This window comes from Chiloscyllium punctatum, chromosome 9 (assembly GCF_047496795.1).
Source record: "Chiloscyllium punctatum isolate Juve2018m chromosome 9, sChiPun1.3, whole genome shotgun sequence".
Taxonomy (NCBI): domain Eukaryota; kingdom Metazoa; phylum Chordata; class Chondrichthyes; order Orectolobiformes; family Hemiscylliidae; genus Chiloscyllium; species Chiloscyllium punctatum.
In genome coordinates, this window is record NC_092747.1 from 19,357,398 (window position 1) to 19,377,096 (window position 19,699).

At 39.4% G+C, this 19,699-nt stretch overlaps 1 protein-coding gene across 10 annotated transcripts in view; it reads left to right on the forward strand.

Moving 5' to 3' along the window:
- Positions 1-19,699, forward strand: part of herc2 (HECT and RLD domain containing E3 ubiquitin protein ligase 2) — a 231,639-nt gene that overhangs the window by 182,310 nt on the left and 29,630 nt on the right. For 5 of the 10 annotated variants that reach the window (XM_072576977.1, XM_072576979.1, XM_072576976.1 and 2 more), the window contains 11 exons: positions 695-886; positions 2,314-2,467; positions 4,263-4,370; positions 7,637-7,768; positions 8,947-9,105; positions 9,199-9,317; positions 9,417-9,554; positions 11,391-11,546; positions 14,772-14,887; positions 18,666-18,864; positions 19,148-19,362. In XM_072576977.1, coding sequence (XP_072433078.1) covers positions 695-886; positions 2,314-2,467; positions 4,263-4,370; positions 7,637-7,768; positions 8,947-9,105; positions 9,199-9,317; positions 9,417-9,554; positions 11,391-11,546; positions 14,772-14,887; positions 18,666-18,864; positions 19,148-19,362 — 1,688 coding nt within the window. The remainder of the gene's footprint in view (positions 1-694; positions 887-2,313; positions 2,468-4,262; positions 4,371-7,636; positions 7,769-8,946; positions 9,106-9,198; positions 9,318-9,416; positions 9,555-11,390; positions 11,547-14,771; positions 14,888-18,665; positions 18,865-19,147; positions 19,363-19,699) is intronic. The other 5 variants (XM_072576980.1, XM_072576984.1, XM_072576978.1 and 2 more) reach the window with 1 other exon arrangement.

The following is a 19,699-nucleotide window of genomic DNA, read 5'->3' on the forward strand; positions in this document are numbered from 1 at the left end:
ACCACCTTAATTTTAACTTTTGTAATTATTTTGCTGCCTCATTAAATCAGTTTATAGATCATCCCTTTGCATAATATTCAGCTGTTGATACTTTACTCACACCGTCTGACACACTTGGTTACCTGCAGAGACTTATTATTCGACACTCCACTCATACTAGTTGTCTGATCTTTTGATCTCTTTATCCTTGATCTTTCTGCCCATAAATTCTGTGTCTGTGTGCTCTTCTTTCTCACTGCACCTGATGAAGGAACGGCGCTCCGAAAGCTTGTGACTTCAAATAAACCTGTTGGGCTATAAACTGGTATCATGTGACTTCTGACTCTCTCAGTCTTGATCTTTGACTGCTGTCCCATGTTGAACAAGTCTCATGCAGCCTGTGACCCAGAGGAGTTAATATTGTCAGCTTTTGATAAGCAAGAGATTCTGGCTATCTCTCTCTGAACTCTTGCTAAAGGAAGAACAAGTATGGGACGGCTCTAAATAGGACAATGGACTGCAGTTGAACTCTTAACCATCAATCTCACTTTAAGCTGTCCCTTCATAAAATGGTAGATATGGCATATAAATTTGAGTGATGAATAAATAGTTATTTTAAACATTTTTGTCTGTTACATCTTTTCAAGAAAAGTGCACAATTTTCATTTTATTCCAACCTTCGGATAAAAATAATGTTTTCCTTTTATGACAAAAGGATTCAGAAAACCAGACAAAGGCATCTGGGCCAGAACCACAGCACCTAGATGAATTTACAAGTCTACTTGTACCAGATGACACTCGAGTAATGGTTGATTTGTTGAAGTTAGCTGTGTCGAATCGTGCTGGTGAAAAAGGCAAAGATGTCTTGTCAGCTGTGCTTTCAGCCATGGGCACTGCCTACCCCCAGGTAAAAACAAATGCTTTAAAACTATCAAACCAAAGGCACAGTTCAATACCTAGTAAGCATAATGATTCTTTTCCACTGAGTTTTGAATGTGCAGAATGGGATATTAACTTATGAATTCACATCACTGTTCTAATGATTGGATTAGTTTGTTTCATCAAAGTAGCTGATTGACTTTCTTAAAATAAAACGTGAAGACACAAATGTGTTAAGCTGTTGTATGCCTAACATGCACTAATTTCAAATAGATTTAGGAAATCCTGCCTTTGGAAAGTAAAATGACCATATACAGAGGAACCTTGATTATCTGGCACTCGATTATCCAAATTTCGGATGATCCAGCAAGTTTACAAGGTCCCAGTGCTTGGCTCAACTGTGTTATCTGGTATTCGATTATCCAAACCTTCGATTATCTGACAAAATACTCTCCACCCATGTCGTTCACATGATTGAGATTCCTCTGTATGCCTTTTTTTAGGATAGCCTATTATGTAAAGTATTAGAAACAATGATATAAACTTGTTTCTGTTCCAACCTCCTTACATGAAAGATAAAGAGAGAACTCAATCTTTTCTTATTGTCCAAGTTGATTTAATAATATCTCTTAAATTCTGCTGAAGCTTTTTGCCTTATTTTTGTCCCCTTTTTATCATCAAAAACAGCAACTTCTGCTACAGTGCCATGAGTGACAACTGTCTGCCATTATGTTGCCCAGTGGTCATTTTGTATGCAGGCCTTTTCCGTCATTGAACATATCCAATAATCTTTACTGATGAAGGATGGAATTGACAATTAGTGATTCTTCATTTCATCCTGATTTTGGCATTTATTAAGTGTCTTGTCAAATGAAAGCAGTCATTCTAACAAATTTATGTTAGAAAAGATTTATGAGTTGGATATGTGATGTCTAAATCTTAATGTTTGGCTGACACTAATGATACCATTTGATGATTGCTTGCTGACATCAAATGAAAAATTGAGGACAAGTTGAAGGTTGACTAAATTTGTGATATTAAATAAGATCCATGAGCTGATACAAATTGGACACTATACATTATTGTGCTTGTATAACAGTTTCTCATACAAACCTCAATGTTGTAATCAAGAGAATTAATCTGTGCCTTTGTCTTTTTTTATCTCCTTATTAAAATGCTTTTTGTGAAATTTGCTTTTCAATATATTAAATTTTCAAAAATTAAACATTTGAAGAATTGCATATTGTTTACTCAACTATATCAGTGAAAATATGATTGTATATTCCAAAATAAAATGTTTAGCCTTTATAATAATGTTTTGGGGGTCACTGTTATCTGTAATGTTTAAGGCAAGCATTCATAACATTTATTCCCAGATGGGCATTTCTCACTTAATTCAAGTTTATTATTGGTTCATGCCCTATACGTTTTCCTCTTTTGTGTTATCCTCTGCAGGTGGCTGACATGTTGTTGGAACTATGTGTGACTGAGTTGGAAGATGTGGCCTCTGATTCTCAAAGTGGGCGCCATTCTCCTCAGCCAGTGATAGTGGAAAGCAGTCATCCGTACACTGATGACACATCTACCAGTGGGACAGTGAAAATACCAGGTATCTACCTCATGCAAGTATGTCACCAATGTACCATGCTCAGTCACATATTCCTTGGCACTTTTCCATACTTGGAATTGTTGCAAATGTGAAGATTATGAAATCTTGTATTTTTTTTTATTAGACTGAGGGAAAAGAAATAGGAAAATTGGAGGAATCAGCTAACTTGTTTTAAATTTTTCCTGAAAACAATCCCGAATTGCATGGTTGTTAAAGATTAAAAGGGGCTTCAGGTTGTTTCGTTGGGAATAAATTACACTGGGTTCACACTTGAAGATAAAAGTGAAATTATCTGTGCTGACAGATGATTAGTCAGACTAAGACTCAGCCCAGCAGTCTTCGCTCTAGGGGGATATTAAAACTTTTTGGTTTTATAAATATTTATATGTTGACTGCCTGTTTAATTTTCAGGTGGAATAGAGTTTGGGTAGAACTTAAAAGATGATGATTAGTTTACGTTTATGATACAAGACTGATATGATTCATATTTTCATGGAGATGGACTTTTAGGAAGGAAGGTTACACAGAAAGCCATTAGAGGTTTGGATTATTAGATTCTTCTAGAACTATCCTGGGATTTTAGAGCCAAGTCAGTTTTTCGTGAGAAAGAGGAGCAGACAGAAGTGCTAAGTTTTTATCGTTCGCTCTGTAGGAGTGAACTCAAACTTGGATTGGGGTTAGAAGCTACAAATCTGGGAAAAGAAAAGAACAGAAATAAATGCTTGAGAGACCTGATGATCACCTTGCACTGGTTCAGGGATGATTAAATGTCTGCTTAAGGGGCAGTGTGAAATATAATCCAGGAGTAGGATTTTGTGTTAGAAATAAAGTGAAAAAGCTCAGTTCTGCAATCCCTGTGCAGAGGGATTTTTGTGTACCATGTTTAAGGTGACCAAGAAAGCATATGGCATACTTACACTATACCCTGACAGATGAAGGTATAAAAATTAGCATTTTATGTTGCAGCTGTATAGAACTTTAGGAAGATAACATTTGTAATGTTGTGTACAATTCTGGAAGGATGTGGGGGCTTTGGAGAGGGTCTAGGAAAGGTTTACTGGGATGTTGTCTGCTTTGGTGCATATTCGCTATGAAAGATTGGGAAAATATTGGTTTGTTTTCACTTGAACTTTGGAGTCTGAGGCGCAACTCGATAGAAGTTTACAAAATTGTGAGAAGCATGGATGAAGGGAAAATTGGAGTCTTTTTCCCAGGGTGGAAATGTCAGTTACTGGAGGACATCGGTTTATGTGCAACGTTCATGAGTACAAGGGGGAAAGTTTAAAGGAGATGTGAAAGCAAGTTTTTTTTTATTACATAGAGGGTGGTAAGTGCTTGGACTGCACTGCCAGAGGAGGTGGTAGAAGCAGACACAAATAGCAATGTTTAAGAGGATCTTGCCAGATATATGAATTGGCAGGGAATAGGGGGATATAGACTGCACGGAGGCAAAAGGCTTTCAGTTTAGAAAGATGTCATGTGTTGGTGCAGTTTCAGTGGGCTGAAGGGCCTGTTCCTGTGCTGTATAGTTCTGGTTCTTCTTCTTTGTAATTTTTGAAGTAGAAGTTGTTTGTTGACGGAGTTTATCCAATGGTGATTTTAGTCTGTTTGTTACAGTATAAGCCTAAGTGTAAAGTCTTGTCATCCTTTCAGCTACTCGCTTGAAGCTCAAATTTTTTCTTGGTCTCTAAATAGATGATAGCAGAATGAATAGCTAATCTGCAGAAAGGAAAGCTAAGACATGCGGGCAGATAACTATTTTTCTTCTTGAAGATGCTTTGCATGTTTTTTTTAGGTGCTGAAGGTCTTCGAGTAGAGTTTGACAGGCAGTGTTCCACAGAGCGTCGTCACGACCCATTAACCATAATGGATGGCGCCAACCGGATAGTGTCTGTCCGATCAGGTAATAACTTCTGTGGATTTAAAATGTTTTCACATTCATGTGATCTTTTCTATTGTGATGGCTGGAATGTTAAATTAATGGTACCTGTAAAACTGGTTTCCTTTCCCTTGGTGTAGATAAATTCTTTGTATTTTGTATACTGTTAAGGCATTTGAGTTGCTTCCAAAGTTTAGTGTACAAAAATTTATGGTCTCAATTGAAGCTTCCAGGTGTCTCATCCTCTGAAATAACCAGAAACGTTTCCTTCTATAATTCACCATCTGTGTCTGGATATTTGTGTGTCTATAATGTGCTGTATAAGTGCACATTTTTATTCACCCTTGCCTTTGCATGTCCACTTCCTTTCTTGACCCTTTCATTTCCCCATTGTCACCTAGCATTCTTGACAGATTATAGACCAATTAGTTGTTTTACTGCTGAGCTGCATGCAGTAGGCTCCACCTAGTTTGACTATTGTGGTGTCTTCAGGCTAATAAGATCATTAGAAATAAGAATAGGAGTAGGCTATTCAGCCCCTTAGAACCTGCTTGCCATTCAGTCAGATTATGGCTGATCCAACATTGCTCAAGGCCGCTTCTCTGCCCTTTTCTCTATAACCGTGGATTCCATTGCTGATCAAGAATCTATCTCAGCCTTGAAAGTACACAAGGAGAGTGGCCCCACAGCTCTCTGTCATTAGGAGTTACAAAGATACTCAACTCTCTGAGAAGAAACTCCTCCTTCTCTCAGTCTTAAATTGGTGCTTCTTTTTTCTGAGACTATACTGTCTGATCCCAGACTCTGCCATGATGGGAAACATGCTCTCAGCATTTACCCCGTCAAACCCCTTAAAAATCCTATGCATTTCAATAAGATCACCTTTTGTTCTTCAAATTCCAATGTAACATTAAAATTATGATGTAGAGAACTTAAATGAAATCTCTGTGATGCAAGTGTGTTCCAGAACCATGAATGAAGAAGTAAAACTGCAATCTGTGTGGCTCATTTTTCATGTTTTTTTGCCACGTTTTTTTGCTCATGTCAACAACTGTAGGTAGTAGGAAGTGCCAATATTTTGATTTTCCCCTCTTAATGAAATCTTGTTTCAAAAGAAATTAACTACTGTCAAAATTTGAGGGATGATTATTCAAAAATTTATATCTTCCTTGTACCTTAATAAAGTTATATTCTGCTGTTCTATCATGCATAACTTTATACCTTACATAGAACATTACATTGCAGTACAGGCCCTTTGGCCCACGATGTTGTGCCACCCTGTGGAACTGGTCTGAAGCCTATCCTACACTATTCCATTTTCATCCGTACGTTTATCCAATGACTATTTAAATGCCCTTAAAGTTGGCGAGTCTACTACTGTTGCAGGCAGGGCATTCCACACCCTTATTACTCTCTGAGTAAAGAAACTACCTCTGACATCTGTCTTGTAGCTATCACCCCTCAATTCAAAGCTATGTCTCCTCATGCTAGCCATCACCATCTGAGGAAAAAGGCTCACTGTCCACCTTATCTAACCCTCTTATTATCTTGTGTCTCAATTAAGTCACCTCTCAACCACCTTCTCTCTAACAAAAACAATATTTAGTCCCTCAGCCTTTCCTCATAAGACCTTCCCTCCATACCAGGCAACATCTAGGAAATCTCCTCTGAACTCTTTCCAAAGCTCCCACGTCCTTATAATATGGTGACCAGAACTGTACGCAATACTCCAAGTGCAGCCGCACCAGAGTTTTGTACAGCTGCAGCATGACCTCGTGGCTCCAAAGCTCTATCCCTCTACCAATAAAAGCTAACACACCATATGTCGTCTTGACAGCTCTATCAACCGAGGTGGCAACTATCAGGGATCTATGTACATGGACACTGAGATCTCTCAGCTCATCTGCACAACTAAGAGTCTTACCATTAGCCCAGTACTCCTCATTCCTGGAGCTCCTTCCAAAGTTAATCATCTCACACACTTTTCTGCATTAAACTCCATTTGCCACCTCTCAGCCCAGCTCTGCAGCTTAGTTATGTCCCGCTGTAACCTGCAGCATCCTTCAGTAGTATCAACAACTCCACCGACCTTGGTGTCATCTGCAAATTTGCTAACCCATCCTTCTACACCTTTATCTAGGTTATTTATAAATATGACAAACAACAGTGACCCCAAAACAGATTCTTGCGGTACACCACTATTAACTGAACTCCAGGATGAACGTTTCCCATCAACCATCACCCTTTGTCTTCTTTCAGCTAGCTAATTTCTGATCCAAACTGTTAAATCACCCTCATTCCCATGCTTCGATATTTTGTGCAATAGCCTATTGTGGGGAACCTTGTCAGATGCCATAGTGAAATCCATATACACCACATCAACCGCTTTATCCTCATCCACCTGTTTGGTCACCATCTGAAAGAACCCAATAAGGTTTGAGAAGCACAACATACCCTTCTCAAAACAGTGTTGACTATCCTGAATCAATTTATTCCTTTTGAGATGATTATAAGTCCTATCTCTTATAACCTTTTCCAACATTTTGCCCACAACTGAAGTAAGGCTCGCTGGTCTGTAATTACCAGGGTTGTCTGTACTCCTGTGCGTGGAGTCCGAGGAGACAGGGGAAGTGCTAAATGAACATTTTTCGTCCGTATTCACACTGGAAAAAGACAATGTTGTATAGGAGAATACTGAAATACAGGCGCCTAGATTAGATGGGATTGAGGTTCACAAGGAGGTGGTGTTAGCAATTCTGGAAAGCGTGAAAATGGACAAGTCCCCTGGGCCGGATGGGATTTGTCCAGGATTCTCTGGGAAGCCAGGGAGGAGATGGCAGAACCTTTGGCTTTGATCTTTATGTTGTCATTGTCTACAGGAATTGTACCAGAAGACTGGAGGATAGCAAATGTTGTTCCCTTGTTCAAGAAGGGGAGTAGAGACAACTTTGGTAATTATAGACTTGTGAGCCTTCCTTCAGTTGTGGGTAAAGTATTGGAAAAGGTTATAAGAGATAGTTATGATTTATACCTTTAGGACAATTTGTAAATGGAAAAGAGAAAATCTAAGTCTGAATATAGTGTAAATGTTCATCAAAATAAAGTGTATCCACAGAAACTGTGATGGCAGATTTAAGAAAAACATGAATAATAATTTTATCGGCTGCAAAGCTTTTCTGAATATAAGGCAGCAAATCACGCAATATGCATAGATAGTTGGTGGGTGTCTTATGGTATAAATTGTGACCCATTTGTATTTTAGTTGCACAATTTTACATTGGTTGTTGCAGGTCGAGAGTGGTCTGACTGGTCTAGTGAACTGAGAATTCCTGGTGATGAGCTAAAGTGGAAGTTTACCAGTGATGGTTCTGTGAATGGCTGGGGATGGCGATTTACAGTGTATCCCATAATGCCTGCTGCAGGTAATGTATGCTTGTGTGTTTTTTGTAAGATCGAGTATTTTGGTAAGGAAACTGAGCAACACAAGGGGCAAAGCTTTATTGCATTTTTAAAACATTTTGTTGCACATTGCAGAATGCTTTTACAGAAATTGAAAGTCAGTGGTACATTTGAAGGGTTCAAATATTCAGATGCAGAAAGATTATAGCATGGAAGGAGGCCATTGTACTCCATGTCTGTTGGTTGAAAGAGCTATTTGATCTGATTCTCAAGTGAAAGCAAAATACCGTGAATGCTGGAGAAACCCAGCAGGTCTGATGGTGTCTTTGGAGTGAGAAACAGAGTTAGCATTTTGAGCCCAGTATGACTCTTTCCATAATTTGAAATGTTATCTCTGTTTCTGTCTCCATGGATGCTGCTTGATGTGCTGGGTTTCTGCAGAATTCTCTGTTTGATCTAGTCTAACATCCCCAATTCTTTCTCTTGTAGTATATGGCATCTCAAGCAGAATTTGTGTGACTCCAGTTCCACAGTAATGCAATTGACTCTGAATTATCCTCTGAAAAGTTGCAGGGCAATTAGGGATGGGTAACAAACGTCAGCCATGACACTGATGCCCACATTCCATGGAAAAATTAAGGAATCACATGGAAACTTTTCAAAATTGTGCAGTCTGTGTTGCTGTCAGAAGCTAAGAACTGAATCCTGCCTTTTATTTATTACTGTATAAAAGGCATGGTGATGCCTATTTTGTCCTCCATGTCAGAGGATTTTTATATTGTTTAGAGTTTTGAAGAACTGTCATCGTTTGTGGTTTTTTTCAATGGTTCAGCATTGTCCATTAGTAATGCAACTAAGAAATGCACTACCTCCCCGTCAAAATATAAGAAGAAAGATTGGAGTACTTCTCGAGAACAATCCATTTGCTAGATAACCAAATCACCATCGCCACCTCCTATTTTGGGATTCTTTGACATTTGTTCTTGATGTGATAGTTGAGATCAAAGACTTCATTGTGAAGAATGATAGCCTATTGATCTGTGGCACAACTTTTGTAATATGGACTTTATTTAATAAAGTAACAATAATTTATAATTGTAATATCAAATGTTTCCGAAAAGACCTCTTTGATTTCATCTTGTCAAGTTTGATTTTTGTTTTTCTGTAATCATTCTCTCAATTTTTAAAATATTTGAACCAGGCCCTAAAGATCTTCTGTCAGATCGGTGCATCTTGTCATGTCCTTCAATGGATTTAGTTACCTGCCTGCTGGATTTCCGATTAAGCTTTGCATCAAACAGGAGTATTGTGCCGCGTTTAGCTGCTTCTTTGGCAGCTTGTGCTCAGCTAAGTGCACTCGGTAAGCATCAAAAGATGAAGTGATGAAGAGAATTTTCATTTTTCAGCCATTGTGTCTGATGCGCTTATGATTTTTATTTCCTTTATATAAAAGCTGCTAGTCACAGAATGTGGGCCTTGCAGAGACTGCGCAAACTTCTAACCACGGAGTTTGGTCAGACCATAAACATCAATAGACTTCTTGGGGACAGTGATGGAGAACCACGATCTTTGGTATAGTAACAACCTATTTAAAGATGTGTATTAAGTTTACTTGCTCATTGCTAGATGTTTAAAGAAGAAATAGTGGCGTTACCTGCTCACTTTGAACAGTTTTCCTTTCAGAGCTTTACTGGGACTGCTTTAGCTGCATTAGTCAAAGGTCTTCCAGAGGCTTTGCAGCGTCAGTATGAATATGAAGATCCCATAGTAAGAGGGGGAAAGCAGCTCCTTCACAGCCCATTCTTCAAGGTAATAATTTTGTTTTGATGTATTTATTTAGAACCGGTGTACTTTGAAGTCCAGATTGAAAAGTAAATGTTTTATGAATTTTATCAGATGTGAGCTCACTTAATGATAAAGGTACAAGTAGAAGGACCTCAAAACAAAAACCAGAAATTTCTGGAGAAACTCAGCAGGTCTGTCAGCAAAAGTTCGGATTAAGAGTCACTGGACTTGAAATGTTAACTTTGCTGTCTGTCCACAGATGCAGCTAGACCTACTGAGTTTCTCCATAAATATCTGGTTTTGTCCTTTAGCATCTGGAGTTCTTTGTTTTATTTTGTAGAATTTGATTGTTGACCTTATGTGAAATCAGCTGATCTCTGTGTACTAGGAGTTGCAACAATTGACCTTAGCTCTCCTGATTGCTGTCCATTATCATCAGCTTGGACTTCTGGAATGATGCACCATTGTTTAATTAAGTAATATTTTAAATAAAGCATAATTTCAGTGATGCCAGATTGCTATTCCAAAGTGTTGCATGCTTTTTTAAAAAGTAAACTGAAAATTGGGTGACTAAGTTTTAATTCGAAGTGGACTTTGTTGTGTTTTGGGCAATTAGGGATTGACAATAAATGCTGGCCTAGCCAGCAACACACTCATCCTGTGAATGAAATTTTTAAAATCTCAAAGTCCTATTTATAGGTTTTGTGCTTTCTACATGCTCGAAGGTGTGTCCAGCTTCCATTTTAGTGGATCCATGTAGACTGAGAGGAGCTGCAGTTGGACATGCTTCCTGCACACACAGTTGTAAGGGATGCTTGACTGCTCCCTGATCGCCCATATTTCACAGAAGGAGCATACCACTCCACTAACTACAATTACTACCCACTAATGACTAGTGGATTAAATTACCTTGCCTTACCGTAATGCTACTGGCCCCCCTCAGCGAAGCCTGATGCTGACCAAAGCCCACACTTCGATCTCAACAGCACAGTACCTCAACAAAATGGTTGCTCCCAAAATGGCCCTATGGTTGAATGCTCTTCCTTCTATTGAGCACCGGGTCTTTCATGATCCCTTTCACAATTTAGTGAGCAAGCCGACTTCTCCCAGAATCCTCTTCAGTCACCTTTTCCCACTGCCTTCCGGTGAAGTAGCTGGAGGTCATTGTTTGTTTAATGCTCACCAAGGTGCTACCTTAATTCCCTCACTTGAGATTTCTGTGGCTTTGGGTTAGAATGATGTTAATCATCCAAAAGTAATCAATTTGTATTTACATACAATTTATGCAAAATTAGATTTTATATTTACATTGAATAGTAATCTTAAGAATCTCAGCTGCTAATAAACATTTTTTAATCAACAGTTGAAATATAACATTGTGTCTCTTGATATTAGAGCTCCCTAGGAAAACCACCATTAAGACCAAATTAGAAGGAATAAAGAAAGGGAGAACCTGCATTTGTAAAGCACTTTTCAACTTTTGGTTTTGTGAAAGTACTTTTTAGCCCATTTAATACTGTTGAACTGTAGTCACTATTTACTGGAGGAAATGTAGCAGGCAATATGTCACAAAGCAAGCTTTCATAGACACTAATATCATAATAGTGTTGTTTCTATCAAGACATGTTTGATGCACAAACTGTGAAACTTCACTTTTATTGTGATAATTTTCCCTCTTCATCGATCCTTTGTTGGATTTAGTTCTACAGTGTGGATGTAGGTGTCTGAAAGTTTACTCCAGTGTCCGTTCTTCACAGCTTGTCTGAACCCAGTCTAGTCCTCATGAGATACATCGACAATCTTTGTATAAAGATAGAATGTAATGAAATCTTAAGTGGTAATTTTTTTTTTTTTTTGCAGGTTTTAGTTGCTCTGGCATGTGATTTAGAGCTTGACACTCTACCTTGCTGTGCTGAGACACACAAGTGGGCTTGGTTTAGAAGATACTGCATGGCCTTGAGAGTTGCTGTGGCTCTTGATAAGAGAACATCATTGCCACGGCAGTTTCCTGAGGAGGTAATAAAGATTAAGATTACTTGAATAAACCCAGGGCTTGTTAGTGAAGACTCTGAAACAGAGTGCCATAGCCAGCTCCACGATTTGGAAAATGTATCATGTTGACTGCCTGTAGATTATTCACTCTAGCAAATTAACTTGATGCCTCACATGCTCTGCCTTGACTTCCAAACATGAACTGGGTGGAAAACCTGACTCTTAATCCTTGGTCACCCATTTCTGTCTTGGTATATCAACCTTAACCATTTTCTTAACACTATTCATTGTGATAAGCAGTTGTCATTCCTTTATTCAAGAATCACTACAGATCAGGAAGGCTATTTGACATATCCAAATCCATCGATCTAAAAAGGCACACGTGGAAATTTACATAAAAGTTGTCTTAACATGTTTTTTATGTCAATGGTGTAATCAGTAGCTGATTATTTCATTTTTATGGGTTGAAATGGAGATGTGTTTAATGAATCCCACTGTAGTGGAAAAGTGGATTACTGGTCCATCTCACTATAGGAGAGCTATGCATCACTCCCCCATAGAGCCATTTGACTCTGAGCCCTCTGGTCTTCAGTACTTCAGAGATGGAATTGAGTGATGTGACTTTCCTGTTTCTGTTATAGTGGGGCTGTACAGCATTGAGAAGGGGGTCACTGCTAAATGTCAACCCCATTGCCCTTGCCTCCCTTCTCCTAACCCTCTCCCTCTCCATAACCTATCAGGCACTTAATTCCAATTTAACTTCCCTTCTGAAGCCATTTGCATTCCTTGCTGATACTTCAGCCATTATGAGCCCACATCTGTGCCATGAAATCCCACTCATGGAGAATTGTATTATAAGAATGAACCTTGTCTTTTACAGTTATATAGAAATCTTTTTGAATAAGTTTATTAATTCTGTTAATGAATCATAATTATCAAAGGGCAGACAGTGTTGTAGTGGTAAATATGCTGTATTAGTAATCCAGAACTCCAGGTTAATGTTCCAGGAAAATGGATTTGATCCCAGGATGGAAATTTGAATTTCATAAAAATCTGGAATAAAAAGCTAGCCCAATGACTTGTAGCTAGTGTAGATTGTTCTAAAAACCCTGCTGTTCACAAATGTCTTACCAGGAAGGAAATATGCCATCCTTATCTGATCTGGCCTACATGTAATTCCAGACCCACAGCAATGTGATTGCTTCTTAACTGTCCTCTGGACAGTTTGGGATAAGCCATAAGTGCTGGCCTAACCAGTTATGCTCCCATTCATGGATACATTTTTTAAAATTATTGCAATATTTCTACATCATTATATTCCTATTCTTCAGTGGATTTGTCAATACTAGTCATTGATGAAAGGTCAGGAATCTTTACCCTGATCTTGTTATTCCACTTACCAAAATTCAAAAATGTTTACCAAACTTAGTTTTTAAATTCTCATCATTTGGCTAATCAACCCTTTGCTTTGCTGATAGCTATGTAATATAAAAAAAAATTGTGGTCATTCACTTTGGTAGGAAGAACAGATGTGCAGAATATTTTGTAAATAGCAAAAGGTCTGAAAGAATAGATGAACAGAGGAACTTGGGTGTCCTTGTCAATAAATTCACTGAAGGTTAACGTAGCTGCAGCAAGCTATTCAAAAGACTAATGGAATATACACTTTTATCACAACAGGCTTTGAGTAAAGGATTGGTACTTCAGGATGTAGATTTGCTCACTGAGCTGGAAGGTTCATGTTCAGACATTTCATCACCATACTAGGTAACATTAGTGCCTTTGGATGAAGCACGGGTGGCATGGCCTGCTTTCTATTTATGGGTTTAGGTTTCCTTGTGCTGGTGACGTCACTTCCTGTTCTTTTTCTTAGGGTTTGCAAATGTCATTTCCTATGATGTCATTTCCTTTTTTTTCCTCAGGGGTGGTAAATAGGATCCAAGTCAATGTGTTAGTTGATAGTTCTGGTTGGAATGCCATGGTTCTAGAAATTCTCGTGGTGTCTCTGTTTGACTTGTCCTAGAATGGATGTGTTGTCCCAGTTGAAGTGGTGTCCTTCGTCATCTGCATGTAAGGATACTAGTGAGAGTGGGTCTTGTCTTTTTGTGGCTAGTTGATGTTCATGTATCCTGGTGGCTAGTTTTCTGCCAGTTTGTCCAATGTAGTGTTTGTTACAGTTCTTGTAAGGTATTTTGTAAATGGCATTAGACACAAATGACATTGTGACAAGCCAAACATAGACATGCACGAGAATTCCTAGAAGCGTGGCCTTCCATCCAGAATTCTATCAACAAACATATTGACTTGGATTCCATTTACCACCCCTGAGGGGAAAAAAAGGAAATGACATCACCACAGGAAATGACATTTCCAAACCCTGAGAAAAAGAACAGGAAATGACATCACCAACCCAGGGAAACCTAAACACATAAATAGAAAGCAGGCCATGCCACCGGTGCTTCATCTGGGGGCTCACTAATGATGTTACCTAGTATGGTGACGAAACATCTGAAAATTAACCTTCCAGCTCAGTGAGCAAACCTACATCCAGAACCTCAACCTGAGCTACAAATCTTCTCAAAACTCGCTGATAGTACTTCAGTGGAGCTTCGTTTGCACAGGATTTTGGTTAGGATGCACCTAGAGTACTGTGTACAGTTTATTCTCCTTATCTCAATTTATTATTACTATGGAGTGAGTATAACAAAGGTTTGTTAGATTTGTTCCCAGGACTATGCAGAGTTTGGGAAAACTGAGTCTGTCTACTCCAGAGTTTCAAAGCGTGAAAAGTGATCTCATTGAAACTTCAAAAAAATGCTTAATGAGCTAGACAGGGAAAATGCAGATCAGAGTTTCCAGGTTGAGGAGCCTACAGCTAGAAGAAACCATTATTTAAGTACAAAGGAAATTACAATTGAGATGAAGCTTTCTTTTTACTCTGAATATAATAAATCTTCGTAATTCTCTACCCCAAAGGGTAATGCAAGCTCAGTCTTTGAGTATATATTTAAAGCTGAGGGTAACGAGTTTGAGTACTGATGGCATACAGGATTCTGGGGATGGGCTAGGTCAAAGGCATTGAGGTATTCCATCAATTCTGATCGAGTTAAACAGCAGAGCAGACTCAATGGACCGAATGCTTATGTTTCTGGGAATAACTGTTTTTGTTATACATCAACTGAAGCACAAAATTGGAAGGGTTTCAGACATAATTTCAGCTCCTCATAGCTTGTTTTGCATCTGGAACAGGTGGCAAAAAAAATCCGTGAATTAATGACTGAGAATGAAAATATGGATGTACTTCACGAGAACCACGACATTTTTAAAAGAGAGCAAGATGAACAACTTGTTCAGTGGGTTAACAGGTATGAAGCCCCATACTGTCATTTTTAATTGCCTGTAGAGCGTACAGTATTCAGTTACGATATGTTGTTGTGACTTTATTTTGCCTCTGAATAAATGCCATAAACAAAATTCCTTTAAAATTTTTGTATGATGCTTCCCTACTCCATTCAATGAAATCTCACTTTCCCCTAGTTTACTAGGGGAAAGTGAGGACTGCAGATGCTGGAGATCAGAGACCAAGACTGTAGTGCTGGAAAAGCACAGCCGTTCAGGCAGCATCCGAGGAGCAGGAGAATCGACGTTACGAGCATAAGTCCTTCATCAGACATGAGTATTCCTGATGAAGGACTTCTGCTCGAAATGTCGATTCCCCTGCTCCTCGGATGCTGCGTGACTGGCTGTGCTTTTCCAGCACCACACTCTTAAACTCAGCATAGCTTACTGTCTTGTTCCCCTCTGTCTACTGCCTCTTTTTAGACCAGATGGAAGACCAGGTAATAACCATAAGGTTCAGCCCAACGAGTCTGCTCCACCATTCAATCATGTGATGATCATGTTTCTTAACCTCATTCTCCTTCCCTCTCCCTGTAACCTTGAATAAATCTCCTTACTAATCAAGAAGCTGCCTACCTCTGTCTTTAAAGATGATAACTTGGTCTCCACAGCCTTCTGTGACATTGAGGTTCACAGATTCACTCTCCTCTGACTGTGAGCTGTGCCTAGTTTCTCCCACTAGTGGAAACATCATCTTAGATTAGATTACTTACAGTGTGGAAACGGGCCTTTCGGCCCAACAAGTCCACACCGCCCCGTCGAAGCGCAACCCACCCATACCCCTACCTAACACTACGGGTAATTTAGCATGGCCAATTCACCAGACCTGCACATCTTTGGACTGTGGGAGGAAACCGGAGCACCCGGAGGAAACCCACGCAGACACGGGGAGAATGTGCAAACTCCACACAGAGAGTCGCCTGAGGCGGGAATTGAACCTGGGTCTCTGGCGCTGTGAGGCAGCAGTGCTAACCATTGTGCCACCGTGCCGCCCACATCTTGACGTCCACTCTTTTCCAGGCCTCTCGGTATTCTGTAAACTTCAATGAGATTACACCCCATCACTCCCATCCTCCTAAACTCCTCCGAGTACAGACGCAGAGTCTCAACTGCTTATTACATGGTGAGCCCTTCATTCCTGCAGTAGTTGTGGCGAACCTCCTCTGGCCTGCCAAAATGCCAGCACATCATTAGATGCAGGGCCCAAAACCATTCACGATATTCTAAATGTGGTATGTCCAGAGCCTTGTATACCTTCATCAGTATGTTCCTGCTCTTGTATTCTTTGACTGCCAACTGAACCTGCATGTTAACCTTAAGAGAATCCTGAACCAGGATATCTAAGTCCCTTTGTGTTGAAAATTTCTGAAGCCTTTCCCCACTGAGAAAATAGTCTACACCTCTCTTCTATGTACTAAAGAACATAACTCCACACTTGCCCACTTTGTATTCCATCTGCCACTTCTTTATCCACTCTCCTTGCCTATCAAAGTCCTCTGTAGCCTCCATGCCATCTCAACACTACCTGTCCCTCCACCCTTCTTTGTGTCATGTGCAAACTAAGCAACAATGCCCTCACTTCCTTTGTTCAGATTGTTTATGTATAATGTGGTCCCGAATTGATCTCTGTAGAACTTACTCGTCACTGGCTACCATCCTGAGAAAAGACCCCTTTATTCCCACACTGTACCTTCTGTCAGTCAGTCAATCCTCTCTCCATGCCATATCTTGCCCCGAGCACCATATCTTGCCCCGAGCACCATAGACTCTTATCTTATTTCACAACTTTGTGTGGCACCTTCCAAATTTTAGACAAGATATTAATTCCTGTTAATATAGAGGTGCTTATTCAGTCACTTAAAGGAATGTCGACAGAGGGGAAAAACATGAAACAATGTTAAGGCTATTACATTGCACTACATAGAGCAAGAATCCATTAAAAATCAGAAGAATATCCTCTTAAAATTAGTTGAAAGTATTTGAAACAGAAATGAAGTAATGGTCTTTCAGTATAGTAATATGAAAGATTTAAAATTGATGAGGTGATGCAGGATAACTTGCCTCTAAGGGGACTTGATGAGGTGACAGAACTAGATGGGATAGATCCTAAGGGAAGTGAGTATATTAACTACAGAGACGTGAGCTGTAATTTTCCAGTCTTCCTTAGACTCAGGTTCGTGCCACTAAAACTGAAGAATTGCAAATTTTGTAGCCTTTTTCAAAAATGTGTGTAAATATATGCCCAGTAACTAGTTAAACCTTGGTCGGAAAGCTTCTGGAGACAATTCTAGACAATTTGAATAGCCAGTTGAGCAAATGCAGGCTAATTGATGAAAGCAAGCAATCAATACGTGAAAGAAAATAGTGTTTAGCTTGATGGAATCTTTTGATGAGGGCAGTGCTATTGATGTGATGCACATGGACGTCCAGAAGGTATTTTTCCCTCTGAGCCACACAATATCCTGCCTCAAATGTATATTATTCCTTCATTTTCAGTGGGTGAGAATCCTAGAACTTCCTCCCTAACAGCACTGGTGGTATTCTCACATCTCAAGTACTGTAATGGTTTAAGAAAGCAGTTCACCATCCTGTTCAGGACATTAAGGGTTTGGGACACAAACAGATCAGCCATGATGCTTTTAAATGGCAGAAAAAGATTAAAGGGCTGATGGTCGTTATATGCTCCCAATTTGTATGTTTATAAGTATGCAATTTAATATTATGAAGTGAGTCATTTTGATGAGAACATGGAGAAATGATAAAAAATAAAGCTACAATTTTGAAGGGAGTGCAATATCAGAGGGACCTGGTTGTAAATGTGCATTAGTCATTGAAGCTAACAGAATAGGTAGGGCATATGGTTAATAAAGTATCCAGCTGTATTAGTGAGGATGTAGACAATAAAAGGCAGCAAGTCATGTTAGACTTGTGGCAAATTCTGGTTTGCTGCCAACTAGAATATTACGCCCCATCCTTTATTCTATGCTTTAGGAAGGATTTGAAGTCAGGAGAGAAACTGCAGAAGAGATTCATAAGAACTGTCCCAATATTGAGAAACTTGACTTATGTAGATGGATTAGAGAAGTGAAACAGGAAGAGATTTGATCATTATTCCAAGTCATGAGAGGACTGGATAGGACAAAATTGTTCCCAAGATCAGAATGATCATAAGTAAGGGTTTCAGGTAATTGGCAAAGGAAGCAATGGAGAACTGAGAGATACGTTTCACACAGCGATGGGTTGGTACCTGAAATATGGTGCTCAAGAGTAAAGCAAAACTGATTTAGTAATTGCATTCAAGAGGCAATTGATGATTATCTGAGAGAAAAAAAACATTCAGGGCTACAGGAAGACGACTGAGGAGTGGTAGTGGGTAAATTGCAGCCATGAAGACCTAGCACAGAAATGAAGGTCTGAGTGATCTTCTGTGCTGTAAAAACTCTGGGAATAACCATTAGCAGCTGTGGTCGCACTCCCTTTATTATGCAGAAGGGAAATAGTTGATCTTTGAATGATATCAATGAGATCACCAAGTCACTGTGTGCAGGTGAACACAAAAAGTTTAGTACTGGCATGTCTGGACACCAAAAATTCAAGTCATGTTGACTGATTTTGCTGAAATATTTATGAACTGAGTGATAGTTGAGAATGAGCTTTGGTTCAATTTCTTTTGACTGGGAGCAGAGAAAAGGAGAGCAATTAGTTGAAAGCGTGTATGTGTTTCAAATGTATTTTTTTTAACAGGCGGTCTGATGATTGGACCCTTTCTGCTGGTGGAAGTGGAACAATTTATGGCTGGGGACACAACCACAGAGGACAGCTAGGTGGTATAGAAGGTGCAAAAGTTAAAGTTCCAACACCATGCGAGGCATTAGCAACCTTAAGACCTGTGCAGCTGATTGGTGGAGAACAGACATTGTTTGCGGTAACAGCAGATGGAAAGGTGAATGTTCACATATCCTTTGTTAAAACACTGAGTTAATGCTTCGCTATTTTGAAGAGTTATGCATGCTGTAAGTCATTTATTGAAATACAGTAGTGCAGATCATCAAAATGGTACAGTGAGACTCAAAAACTGTTACTTGGACTTTTATTAATAGCAAAGTGGCATTGTTTGAACTAATTTGCGGGATCTTTACTAATTGATCAGCGAAGACTGTGTGGCTGTAAGGCAATCCAGGTGCATTGCATTAATAATTTTTGATTCTTCCTCTTTATTATATTAGTTGTATGCTACTGGATATGGAGCTGGAGGAAGACTGGGGATCGGAGGAACAGAGTCTGTATCAACTCCAACCTTGCTGGAATCCATTCAACATGTTTTTGTAAAGAAGGTGGCAGTAAATTCAGGAGGCAAGCACTGCCTTGCCTTGTCATCTGAAGGGGAAGTCTACTCTTGGGGAGAGGCAGAAGATGGCAAGCTGGGGCACGGCAATAGGAGGTGAGAGAGAACGTTCTGGACATTTAGTTTTAGTTGAGCTCCTTCTTCAGTCTTCGGTGATACTGGTGAGGGTGTGGAGAAGATTTGCAAAGATGATGCAAGAAGCGCATGGATACACATACCAGGAAATTCATGCTGTTTTTTGCTTTCTCTTGAAAACAAGTCTGAGGCATGACCTAATGGGTCTCTAAAATTGCAAAAAGATTTCATAGCAGAGGGAATGTTTATCCTTGTTAGGGAAAAATGTAACTAGAGCTATTCCTATAAAGTATTCACTAAGAAATCCAATGCACAATTCAGAAAAAAATGCTTCTTTACCTAAATGGTGGCAAGAATG